This window comes from Astyanax mexicanus, chromosome 1 (assembly GCF_023375975.1).
Source record: "Astyanax mexicanus isolate ESR-SI-001 chromosome 1, AstMex3_surface, whole genome shotgun sequence".
Taxonomy (NCBI): Eukaryota; Metazoa; Chordata; class Actinopteri; order Characiformes; family Acestrorhamphidae; genus Astyanax; species Astyanax mexicanus.
In genome coordinates this window covers 82,680,075-82,693,382 of record NC_064408.1, presented here as the reverse complement: position 1 = coordinate 82,693,382, position 13,308 = coordinate 82,680,075, and the positions used below count along the sequence as shown (strand labels likewise).

Genomic DNA, 13,308 nt, shown 5'->3' with positions numbered 1-13,308 from the left:
CAGACTCTAAAGATTAAACTCCACTTCTTTACTCTCACAGTAATATTAAATATATATTAGTGGCAGATTCACAAAGGAATGCATATGCATGATAGTTTCATACTGAAATCATAATGCTGGTACCAGTTAATTAAAAAATAGCATCTGATAGATGTTTAGATTTGGACATTATTTGAAACTACAGAAGAACAGAATGTTCAGAATGCCATGATGCTGAACCACTACATTAAACTATCCGGGCCCAGTTTCTCAGAATCATCTTAGTACCAAGAGCATCTTAACATTGAAAAAAAGTGAAAGTGCGCAGTGTAAAACTCACCCGACCATCTAAGAATCAACTTTGTTCTAAGAATCATTTGGGAAACTCAGCCCAACATTTTATTCTTCATACTGGATTTGTAACAGAAAATAATTGTGGGTAACAGAAATGAATGAGTGAATCAATTAATCAATCAGTCAATCAAGAAAAATAAATACAAAAATATAGAATTAAGTGTGATATGCTAATGCTAATTGAAATGAACAATGTCATAATTTCCACATTTTTATAAAGTTTATGTATTGGGTACCACTTTAAAACCTCAGATCTTACTTAAAGGCTTATCTTTGTCTTTTCCTTCAGTCAGCATTAACCTTTCTAATAATAACTTTTTTCATTTAACTATAATAACATTTTAAATGACTAAATTGACTTTCTATATTATTTTATTAGATGTGTAAAAAAAGTAATTGCCTCTGTTGTTTATTAATGGAATGTTAGTGTTTACAACTTAATTCACAACCATAAAATAACCTCCTTTATATACTATTTATAAACCCTTTATTTTAAAGTGGTACCTTGTATTGTCATTGACATGATCATGACATGAAAATGAGATCAGACTAGAGTAGAGTCTCTAGACTAGAGGAACGGGTTAATTGCATTGATTTGCACATTCATTGCTGTATGTGTTGCAAAATGAGGACATTTTATTTTTTAGATATTATTCCAAAGTGTTAAAGCAAGTCTGCAAAGTTCAAAATAAGTAAATACATTTTATAATAAAAAATAAATGTAGTAATGTAAATAATGTAAATAAATATGAAAATAACACTTTACCAAAACCAATAACAAAAACTTTTACAGAGAGATAAATATAAAGATAAAAAAGGAAAGGATAAAAAAATGGATAGTTCAAATACTTTTTTATTTGAGGACTGTGCTGTTATGAATGCATAATAAAAAATGCATTTTTTAAAGCACTATAGAGCATGGAAAGGCACATTGTTGTTTACATTGTGTGAAATTTTGTAATGAGAATAGATACAGATAGAAATTGAGCAAAATGAAGTGTTAAATTATTGTTATATTATTATACCGTTAAGATTATTTTGAAACTGTTTTGTGCTGTGTGATGGAAGTGCGGCGGAGACTCTTTATTTCGTCACTCTGCAGCCGGCTGGGTGAATCTAATCACTACTACAGACACCGGGCCAGTGAGGGCTGTCCAGCCGGCTGCAAAAACAGTGGGGTGCTGAGTGCTGACGGGCCGAGGGCTTCGACAGGGCTGTGTGTGAACGCTCTCTGTAAACATCCCTCAGCACTGCGGCATTCTCATGAGAAACTGCCCCTGCGTAACGGCCCACTCCAGCACAGCTCACACAGCTTCCACAGAGCGGCCGAAAATCCCCCCGAAGAGTTCCCAGAGCATTTTTAGGCCGCACTGCTAATTTTAGAACCCTCCTTGGTTAACTGAGGTCAAAGGTTGGGCTAACATTTCAAATGCAATACAGCCGCCTGGTTAAAAATAGCAGGATGGGACAATGCTGAGAGAGATGAGCGGTCAGCAGGCTCGTGTTCCTCTACCGGGCCACTCGCTCGTCTATTTTCTGCCACCAGAAACAGAGGAAGATGGGGGAGGAACGATGTGTTTCCTGTAAATAAAAGGAGGCGCGCAGCTATCATTGTTTTGACAACGGAAGCTGTGTGGATGTTTTTCTTTCACTGACACTCGTCACGTCTACCTGTGAAAAGCAGCATTCCCTGGAGGGACACTGGGAATCGTGTGAGAATCTCAATGTCAAATGGATTTCTGCACACATGAAGAGCTTCAAATAATTGCAGGATGAAAATCAGCATCTATTAAAAGACGGCCTTATCTTTTAATAATAAATAATCAAACATTTTTAAACCTAATCTCTATATCATGCATCTGTATTAAGTATGGATTACTGCAGACAATAATGTAAACACATTTCTCAGCTGAACACATGTTAACATGGAACTGAAAGGGGCACATGCTGGGGGAACAGGCATACTGTTGTTTTATTAAGTATGAAGAAACAAAGCAAAATCTGTCTGCAGTATTTTTACATATTTGCTACAGATACTGATTTGGTTAAAAACTATGTACTTCTTGAATTCTGCCTAATGGAGTGACAATACATTTGCCTTGAAAGCTGCACTTTATGTCCATTTATTTAATCTATTATAAATCTGTTGTACAATCCAATTTAAAGATTTTTTTTCTGTTCATTTTTCTCAAATTATGCCAGCTTCTTAATTTCCTTACAATTTTTCACTGTCAGGAGCTGTTGTAAACTTGCAAATGTTACGCCCTCGCTATGTTTTCTGGTGTCTTCCCCGTTTCCTAGTGTGTTTCTCTTGTACTTTTCCATTACGTGTGTCTAATTTGTAACTCCGCCCCTTCCCAGGTGTTCTGTGTTTCATGTTTAGTATAAATAGTACTTGTTAATCTATGTTTGCGGTCGGTCTTTGCACCTTCCCACGTTTGTTTGTCTCGTCACGCTATTTACTATTGTTTTGCCACGCCACGTCACGTTTGTTTATTTCATGTTTCTGTATTTACTTGTTCTTGTTTATTTCCTGTTTGTTTCTTTGTTTATTTTGTATATATATATTTACGTAGTTATCCCTGTATATATCCCTAGCCCTGTTTCTTTATCTGTTTAGCTTAGCTCACTGTTTGTTTGTTTATGTACATAGATATTTTCGTTATTCCCCTGTTTAGTTTACTTGTTTATCTGTTATTTAATAAAGTCATGTCTTACCCGTTTAAACGTCCGCCTCCCGTCTCATCCCGCGTTACAGCAAATAATATTTAAACTACAATACAACCTACATCCAAACCTCTCAAAAGTCTGCTGCATAAGGAATGTTGAATTTATTTAATCAAAAAACTGTCTAACAAAATATTTAAGTTTTAGCATTATTAACCCTTAAGGGTCTGTACATTTCCCACACTTTCATTTCTCCTCTTATAGCTACATAAATACATACATCATATATTTTTTTTTTGGGAATGCAATCCCATACTTTCAAAAAGTTAATTTTTATAAGTAGGAAAAACATGACTAACATTTAGTATAAGTTAATGTAAGATGATTTTATTATTTTGGAGCATTTTAATTGTCAGTTTGACATTAAATACTGATGCAAAAAGTACAAAACATATACTCTAATAATGTACGGATAATTATTTTTATATAGCACTGAAAATTACTGATGTAATTTTCAGCAATTTAAAGCTAAACACATCATTAATATTATGTACTAACAAGTCTTTTGATTGTTTTGCTTAGTTGTATTTAATTTATTCACATCATGTAATGTTTTTCATAAATTAGGAATAATTTGTATTGTTTGCTATTAGCTGGGCCTTTAACAATAACAATTAACATTATTAACTTTACATATGTTTACATTCAAATTCTTTGCAAAGTGATTATTTTTGTTAAATCTCTTACTTTTACATTTTAATCGCAGTCATGCAATGACTAAGCTAATCATCCATCAGGGACCACACATGTGTGCTGCTGCATCCATAACATCTTTCCTGTTGCTCAATCAGGGCTGATGCAGCTCCCTGGAAGAGTATGCATTGTCTACACGCTCCAAACAGTGTGTAGGCTACTCCAGGAAAGATTGTGATGAGGAAGCATTCGGATACAGGCGGATGAGCGTGACCTCAGTGATGAGGGCTAAAAGTGTGTCATCAGCATTTGAACTGACTGCATTTAGCACTGAGACTCAGCTCAGAGGAAAACGCACATATCCCCCTTTACCATAATTAGAGACAGGCTGTCCTTCCTGGACTGACAGATTTTACACACACAAGAAACGATCTGTGGAGGTGACTTTAGGTGACTTTAGGTTTTCTGCTTCAGCAACAAATATAAACAAGTGATAATTTAATTATGTAGGCCAAACTGAATTAAAACAATACTTGTACTGATATTAGGATCCATAAAAAACTAGACAAATATATATATAGTCTCTGCCTGGTGTGTCTGTGGCAAACAGCCAGTTGTAAAGAACAACCATTTTATGTTTTTTTATAGCGTATGCAGTAAAAATACAGAAAACCTGTTGACTGAAAGGCTGTATAATAGTGCTGAATTGGTGAATGCTGAAGCAACTGCTTATTACTGCTTATTGTCTTCTATAAAGAGTGTGTTTTGTTTTATTGTAACATTTTGTTTTAGCTAATTACAACAATTCATGCCAAGTTTGTTGTCTGTGGTAGTTACATGTATAATATAGGTGTGGTCCATAGGTATTAAACTGAACAACACCAGAGCACTTCTTTGAAACTCATTTCCTTCCCTGAAAAAGAGCATGATCTCATTCAAAAGCACAAGGAAACATTGTGTACAGCATTTGTGCCAAGGACAAAACAGACGAAAGGAGGCAACAACCACTAAAGACATGCAGATAAAAACTCCCCAATTTCGTAATCAACAGCGCACGGATTGTGTCTATCATGTTTCATTATGTTGTCACCGCAGATTAAAGAATTCTCCCTTTTTTAAAGATTTTATCACATTCCCACAGATTCATTCAGAAAGTTTGTTACCCTTTCAGCTTATTCTTATTATTAACTTTGTTCTCAGCTTTCAGCATAAACAAATATGTTTTTTGCATTATAGTGAGAATATGCAAAACTCAGCCCACTTGTTAAATTCGTAATTTTTGTGTTTAGTTACATATTTCTGTATAAAACTTTTGTTTGCTTTATTTTATATTTTATGAACTTATGTACACTGCCTGGCCAAAAACCTGGATTTAAGAAAGTAAATGATCTGGAGTTGCTGCAGTTGGTCAGGTCTGGGTGAAGAATGAGGTCAGCTGACTACCTGAATGTACTGAATATAGATCAGGTTATTCCACTAAAGATTTTTTTCTTCCCTGAAGACACAGCCATATTCCAAGATGAAAAGGTCAGGATTCATGGGGCTGGAATTGTAAAAGAGTGATTCAGGGAGCAGGAGATCATCATTTTTACATCATTTCCAGATCTTAACCCCATTGAAAGTTTTGGGATGTGCTGGAGAAGGCTTTGTGCAGTGGTCAGACTCTACCATCATCAGTGCAAGATCTTGGTAAAAATAAATGCAACACTGGATTGAAATAAATCTTGTGACATTGCAAAAGCTTATTGAAACAATACCACAGTGAATCAAAGCTAAAGTCAGAGTGTGTGACAGAGTATGCGGGCAGGTTGCTGGCAACACTTAAACTGAAACGTTTGTCTCAATTCATTAACATTCACAACACTCTTACCATTAAAATTTAGTTATGTTTAATAATGTTTTAATTAGTGTGAATATATAATTAGTTAAGACATTACTTAAACATTCAACAAAGTGTATTACTGTCCTAGGTACTGTTTTTGTATCAACTTTGAAACTTTAAACTGTTATTTGTTAAATTATACTAAAAATGGTAACGTAAACAATTACAGGTGGACATAAATAGGAGCAGTATCAATCCAGTAAGTGAGTATAAATAGCAATAGTAAATGAATGAATAAATGGATGGAGGGTGGATGGAGACACTGGCAGCAGTGTTTAAAACTACCCCAGGAAATATGAATAACATATAGCTCTGGAACAAATTAAGAGACCACTTCAGTTTCTGAATCAGTTTCTCTGATTTTGCTATTTATAGGTACATGTTTGAGTAAAATGAACATTGTTGTTTTATTCTATAAACTACAGACAACATTTCTCCCAAATTCCAAATAAAAATATTGTCATTTAGAGCATTTATTTGCAGAAAATGAGATATGGCTTAAAAAAAAAAAAAAAAATATATATATATATATATATATATATATATATATATATATATATATATATATATATATATATATTCAAATAATGCAAAGAAAGTTCATGTTCATAAAGTTTCAAGAGTTTAGAAATCAATATTTGGTGGAATAACCCTGTTTTTTAATCACAGTTTTCATGCATCTTGGCATGATCTCCTCCACCAGTCTTACACACTGCTTTTGGATAACTTTATGCCACTCCTGGTCCATAAATTCAAGCAGTTCAGTTTGGTTTAATATCTTGGGATTATCCATCCTTCTCTTGATTATATTCCAGAGGTTTTCAATTTAGTAAAATCAGATAAAATCATCATTTTTAAGTGTTCCCTTATTTTTCCCAGAGCTGTATATCAGTATGAAAACACTGCCCTCTTGTGAGGTAGGTGTGCTAACACCACAGTTGGTATCCGGGCTGACAGGGGGCGCTGCAGTTTATTGTGTGTGAATCTGTTGGGGGAGAAGCATGGAGAACATGCTGCAGTTCATGAAACTAGTAGGACAGCTAAAGGTAAACATTAATTGGTTATTTATCGGAGTGGGTCGCTGCTGCTCGAGCGATTAGTCCTCTTTTTAAAGCTGGTTCTTTTTAAGAGATATCTTTTTCTTGGGTTTATTTTCTTGTCATTTTCAGTATAACAGGAGTTGAATGAGTTAAATGGTGAAATAGTGTCCCACTGTCTAAGAGGTGTTTTAAACTACACACACATACACACAGTGTTTACTCAACCACACAGCAGCAGATACTACAGCGCTGTTCTTTAGCTAAACTGCACAGAAATACTGCGCTTATTATGTGTGTAGGTTCATGTGTTTAGGAGCTAAATGCTCAGATAAAAGGTTGCTGTGGCTGCTGCTACATGGCAGCTAGCTTAGTTTTTTGGACGCGCAGTGAATTATGGGAAGTGTAGTTTTTGCCCATTCCTTTTGAAACTACTAATATAACAACTCTTTTAGCCTTAACTTAACCTTTTTAGACCTGAATTATTTGCAAGTGATAGTAAGAATGTTGTTTTCTGTAATCCCCACAAAACAAGAATCAGTATTGTAATATAAAATGAATACAGTATAACTCTAACGTTAAATGTTATCATATTTAATCATTTATATAATATATTTTTTATATCCATTGCATTGTGAGCCTGTGTTTAAAATTAAAATTAAAATTAAAAACTTTCATAGCTGATTTTGACCTTTTAAACTTCACACACCATGAATAAACCAAAAAATTAACCTGATAAAGTAGTGTTCTAAGTTAGATTAATTAAATTTAAAAAGCCCTTACATTTCCGTATGCCCATACTACAGCTGTTGTTCTTCTAGTGCAGTTGGTGGGGTCAAGCTACTGTTTCATTAACTGGTAAACTTTTTAATTGGCTTTTAATGTGTATTGTGGTGAACAACAGGTCTTAATTAGTCTTGTGTGGACAACAATGCGGTGCCCATTGTAATGCAAAGTATGCAGTTTAATAGTTTTGTGTGTATTTGTGTGTGTATTTGTGTGTGTTAAGCGCGTGCCACGCACCGGCTGGGTGTACAGGAACGTGCAGCATCCAGAGAGCGTCTCGGATCACATGTACAGAATGGCCATGATGGCATTAACAGTGCAGGACACTAGTGTTAACAGAGACAGGTTAGTAAAGAAACAAAGAAATGTGGAATTTTTACATGTAATTTAAAAATCTGATTCCTCAAAAAAAAAATCCCTGTTACTATAATTTAGTTATGATAGATAATACATGGACTTCACATACTTCAACAGACTGCAACATTCTAAGCTCCTGAGAGAAAAGAGAGAAGTTGATATGTCTAAAAAAAAATTATGGACTTTTATCAGTGGTGATCAGCTCCACTACTGATGTATATTATGTTATTAGTTGTCTAGTGTAAAAGCTATATCTGCACTTGAGCAACCATCCTAGATTCACCGGTGGTGTAGTCTGATCTGGATTAACTGTTAATTTATTCATAAGGCTGGGTCTTGCAATTTCAGTGTCCTGACTTCTGAATGAAGGAGTGAATTTTCCTTTAGCCGTGGTCTAATGACTCACATTTTCAGGCAGTACCTGTTTACACCTTTAATGTCTTGCATTAAGTCAGTGCTATATTGTGTTTATTTTAAAACAAAGACACAAATGATTCATTTTGCCATATGAAGACATGGGAGGGAACTTGGGTTATGCACTATAAACTCTTCTGGGAGTTAGAGGAAGGTTGGTAAAAGTTGTTCTATATAGAAATGATGCGCAACAGAATATAAAAAAGGCTTTTGTTTTTGATTGTTTGTTTTTATTTCTCTCAATTCAGGTGCGTGAAGATTGCTTTAGTCCACGACTTGGCTGAAAGTATTGTGGGGGACATTGCTCCAGCTGACAAAATTAGCAAGGCTGAGAAACACAGACGGGAAAAGGTGAGGTAGATGTTTGTGAATTTATTTATTTATTTGCATTAGCATTATGTAAATACACAGGCTGGGCTAATGTTACACTTTAGTAAGAACCATTGGCCTTTCCAGTCTGTTTTCTTACAGCATTTGTATTCTCTTTCAGGAGGCGATGGATCACATCACTGGTCTGTTGCGTGAGGATCTGCGTAAAGAACTGTACCAGCTGTGGGAGGTATGATTGAAACTCATCATCTCAATTTCTGATATTTATTACAACTTTGGTAATTGCATTTCATGACAATTATGTCAGCATTTTTCCTTTTTAAAGTAGCACTATTTTGCCCATTAACTTAACTAGAGCAACAAGTGAGGGAAAAATATATATCTTACATTGCACATCTGTATTATAAGTAAATGGCCATTGTCATTTACACACTCAGTTGCATCTTTATAGTTCTTCCTATTGTTTTGCTGTAGTTTGTATAGTTCTGTATAGCTCTGTAAATTTTTTCAAGAGTAATACATTTGCAAAAATGTAAAATAGTATCAATTTACATCAATAGATCAATTTCACCTGTAGCAATAAAATAATTATAAGTAAGCATTAGAAAACTGTAAAATGAATCATAGAATGGTTAAACTGTCAGAAAATATAATTTAGATAAAGATTTAGATACATATTTGTTCTGTTCCACTGGCATCGGAAACTGAACTGGAAATATTGGCCTTCAACAAGACAAAAATTAAAAATTTTGGTCAGTTGTATTTGTTCTTAGATAAAAAGTGTCAAGACAAATGCACTTATTATCTTATTACAACATATCTATGTTTAGTAATAATATTTTTTGAGCAGTGCTGTTATACTGTTATGAAAGCAGACCTGTTTACGTTTCCCTGCAGGAGTACGAGACCCAGTCCAGTCCTGAAGCCAGACTGGTAAAGGAGTTTGATCAACTAGAAATGATTCTACAAGCACACGAATATGAGGAGCTTGAGGGAAAACCAGGCAGACTGCAGGAATTCTTTGACTCAACTCAAGGTTTTGTCCTATTATTTCTCCTTTGCGTGATGAAATCAGAGCATTTCTAACCTTTTTATTTGATTCTGTTTCAATGTGCATGATGTATTTTTGCTTTCTGCAGGACGGTTTCATCACCCAGATGTGTTGGCGCTTGTAAAGAGTCTGAATGAGGAGAGAGCTCAACACATGGCCAAAGCAGAAGAATCCAGCTCAAAGAATAATGGTGATCAAAAAAGCTCAAGCTCATCATGACCCTTTACCTGTGAAAACTTTTTATAACGGCTGTATGAAAGTTAGTATGTCCTCGTCACTGATGATTTGTATTTTAAAAAATCACCAGTGATTAACCACAAAGAACTAATACCATTTCTGTATACTGTCCTATGCATATCTCTGGGCACTCCAGGTCAATTTACTCTGATTTGTTTTGATTTTTTTTTTTAGTAAAATAAGTGAACAAACCCCTAGAGGAAACTTCAATATGGTAATTTTTACACAAAGTTAAGGAGCAATTTCTTTTTATTTATTGAATTAAACAGGTTAGAAAAAAAATTTACATAGCGTAAACTGTCTGGAAAAAAAGTATTTTGACGACTTTTTACTATTCATTACTATTTTTTCTAAACTGTGTATTTAAAAAGAGTTTATCCTACTTTTGTTGGAGCAACATTTGTTTTTTCTGTGAAGACTTTCTATTGATTTTGGCGCATTGCTGTGAGGATTTGATTGCATTAATTAATTAATCGGCAAGATTTCTAGTTATGTCAAAATGTTTGCTGATCAACTCCCCAACTAATTCCCAGAAGTATTAGAAGGGGCATCAATATTTCAGATTACGGCTTCTGACTGCTGTTCTCTTCTGTACACTTCAATTTGTATCATCTCTTTTTTTTTTAGAAGTGGACAAGCTGAGTGTGTGAACATTTGCACATTTTAGTCAGTAAAGGGTGCAAATACACTATAACTTGTGTAAATGCACATTTCACATGGTATTTGTGTGTTAAAATGTGCATACATAGGTTTTTAACTTATTTTCCTTTTAGGAGAAAAGAAAAACTTCTGTTTCAGGAAAAATGTCTAACATGTTTCTGTAAGACTGTTTATTTCCACATGTTCTGAACATTTCATTTGAATCAGGTCTTTGTAACGGTTGTTTTGAAATGGTGTTCAAGTGTTTGAAACGTATGTTTAATACAATATATTGGTAATACAATATAATTGTTTTGTTGTTTGTTGACCTTTATACAGAAGAGGTATCTACCTCAACGTTTTATTATTTGTTTCCAGACAATGTGCTAAAATGCAAGTCATGTGTTTTTTGGTGAATCCCACTGCTATGTTTGGTAACTGATGACACATTCTTTTTTATGTTGCCCTAGCATTTTTTTAATTTTTGAGTAATTGTGCATACCAGTTATCTCTTTTTAATTTAGTTTTCTTGTTTCTAGGCTTAGTTTAAACAATTTTGATAAATAGCTAGTTATTGAACTCTAACTGTACTGTATAAACTACACGTCTGTTCATAGAAGGTAAACAAGCGAGCATTTCACAGTTTGTATAAACAAAGCAATAAAACCATAAATAAATATAAGATTATGTTACCACAATCCTTCAAATTGAATTGAATTGTTTGCACTCAATTATGTACAGATATTAAAATCTGACTTTGCAAAATTCTTTTAATATTAAGTTATGCATAAACTTCAAAACTTGGTATACAAGAAGGGCATTAATAACATTACAAAATGCTTTATAGTACAGTTGGTTTGTATAGTGTTAAGTGTGTAAGTTTAAAACAATGTTAAAGTATATAGGGACAAAAACATTCTGAAAGATACAAAAACATTTTTTTTTTCCATAAAATTATTACTGTTGATTTTACATCACATTTAAAAATACTTAACATGTTGCTTCCAGGGAGCGCTTGCTCAGTATCAGGGATATACTTCAGTGACGGTATACTTGTGTGTTACCTAGGAAAGTTATGCTTTCCTTAAATACTGTTGAAATTAAATATGTTTGGTATTGTTTTCCTGGTTCATTTTCCCAGAGGAAAAAACTAAAACTTTAAAGCTATGAGACCAATAATGGGACTCTATGAGCACAAAAACAATCTTCTTTTTTATTGTCTCTGTTGATTAACATTTTGAGGAAAATTGTTGTGGCTGAAATAAGTTTGTGGTGAAATATTTTATCTTTATATACATGAGCATATAATGTCAAGTCCTGGACAGTGAAACTTGTCAGAAAACTATATTTTACTTTCAATGGATTATGTCCATTCAAAATGCTGTGTAGTCCAGGACTAGGCTTAATTCATGTCTGGTAAATGACCCCAATGGGTTAAGCCTGAATGGAGATTCTCTACTACTGAAAGTAAAGTATAATCCAGGACTAGGCTAAATCCCTGCTGGGGTTGGGATCCTGGACAGGGATAATTACCTTGTCCAGGAAACAGTTTCTCCTCTGTTCAGTAACTACAACATGCTTGCAAGCAGTTTATTTTGTAAAACACACGCATAATAAGGATATGTGGGTCTATAAGGATGCAACAACAATCAACTTGTCAAAACATGGATCAAAGACATATGTCTCAGTAAAGCACAATACTTCTCATTGGTCCATGAAACAAAGCTCAGTCTGGTTGTGTAAAATCATTTAAAGTATTTTGTCTCATTATTTTCGTTCAATAAATTGATTTACATTTAATATGCATTTAATATAATCTAATTTCTTTTGTATCATATAAGTGGGGGAAAAAACAGTTACTGAGAAGGTAGCTCAGTATACACGAATAAACACATTGCATTTCTTTTTAAATACAAAAGAGTTTAAATGATTAAGTATTTGGATAAAAGCCATACCAACACACACAACCTCTGACTGTAATGTTTTGGTTAAAGATGTGGATAAAATATGTGGTAATGGCTGGTTATCTTGGGCTTCAGGTATTCTTTCCTGAAAAAGCGACTGCAGACACCTGGCCACAGGGGGCAGCTCAGGTCCATCTCCAGGTTAGGCTTGAAGCAGGCAGGGGTCATTAACACGTGCGCTCACTGTTTTCTGTCAGGTTGTTAGTGGGGATGTCCTGAGCACTGGCCTGAGCTGCTGAAGAGAGAACCTCCTCAAAACTGCCTCCACTGCTGGTCCCACCGACCTTCGACTGGTCAAGATGAAAAACAGAAACAAAAGTAGAGAGTGAAGATTATTTTATTGTATAATATACATATAAAGTGATTATCAAAATAATCGTTACTTGTAGTCCTAGAAATGCATGTTCTTACTATTAGACTATTATTTTATTCAGATAAAAGCTGGATCCAAATGAAAACGTAAATCAAAGCAAAGCGCTGCTTCTGCAGCTCATGTTTCTTACTTTTGTGGGAACATGGCTTAACCCTCCTGTTACGTTACGGGTCAATTTGACCCGTTTTAAAGTTTGAAGATCTAGGAAAAACAGTTAAAAGTTTTTTTTTTTTACTATGAAACTTCTTCTGATTGCCTTAATTAGCGTAATCAACATATAATTAAAACAAAATTGCAACGTTTCAATGTTATATAAAACTATTGTTTTATATGTTGGCCTTTTAAAAGTATTAAAGTAGTGAAACATTTAAAAAAAGTTTGAACATATATTTTTCATTAAAAACGAGTGAATTATTCTTGCCCTAAATATTGATAAAATAATTAGCAATGGAGTTAAAAAAAATGAGCATAATAGGAGGGTACATCATCCAGATGTAACAAAAAATTATAAGTGTCTAAATAGTTAAACTGGTGGGACTAGTGCT

At 34.1% G+C, this 13,308-nt stretch overlaps 2 protein-coding genes across 7 annotated transcripts in view; one reads left to right on the top strand and one right to left on the bottom strand.

The window, feature by feature from the left end:
- The first annotated feature begins 6,516 nt into the window (after positions 1-6,516).
- Positions 6,517-11,138, top strand: hddc2 (HD domain containing 2). The gene is made up of 6 exons (XM_007255408.4): positions 6,517-6,621; positions 7,622-7,743; positions 8,418-8,520; positions 8,660-8,728; positions 9,397-9,535; positions 9,639-11,138. The coding sequence occupies exons 1-6, from the start codon at positions 6,577-6,579 to the stop codon at positions 9,767-9,769; spliced, it is 609 nt and encodes a 202-aa protein (XP_007255470.1). The 5' UTR covers positions 6,517-6,576; the 3' UTR covers positions 9,770-11,138.
- Positions 11,139-11,178: 40 nt separating this feature from the next.
- tpd52l1 (tpd52 like 1) overlaps positions 11,179-13,308 on the bottom strand; it is a 36,156-nt gene continuing 34,026 nt past the window's right edge. For all 6 annotated transcript variants that reach the window (XM_015607410.3, XM_007255407.4, XM_015607408.3 and 3 more), the window contains one exon: positions 11,179-12,680. In XM_015607410.3, the coding sequence (XP_015462896.2) occupies positions 12,558-12,680 (123 nt within the window). In that variant the 3' untranslated portion in view covers positions 11,179-12,557. The remainder of the gene's footprint in view (positions 12,681-13,308) is intronic.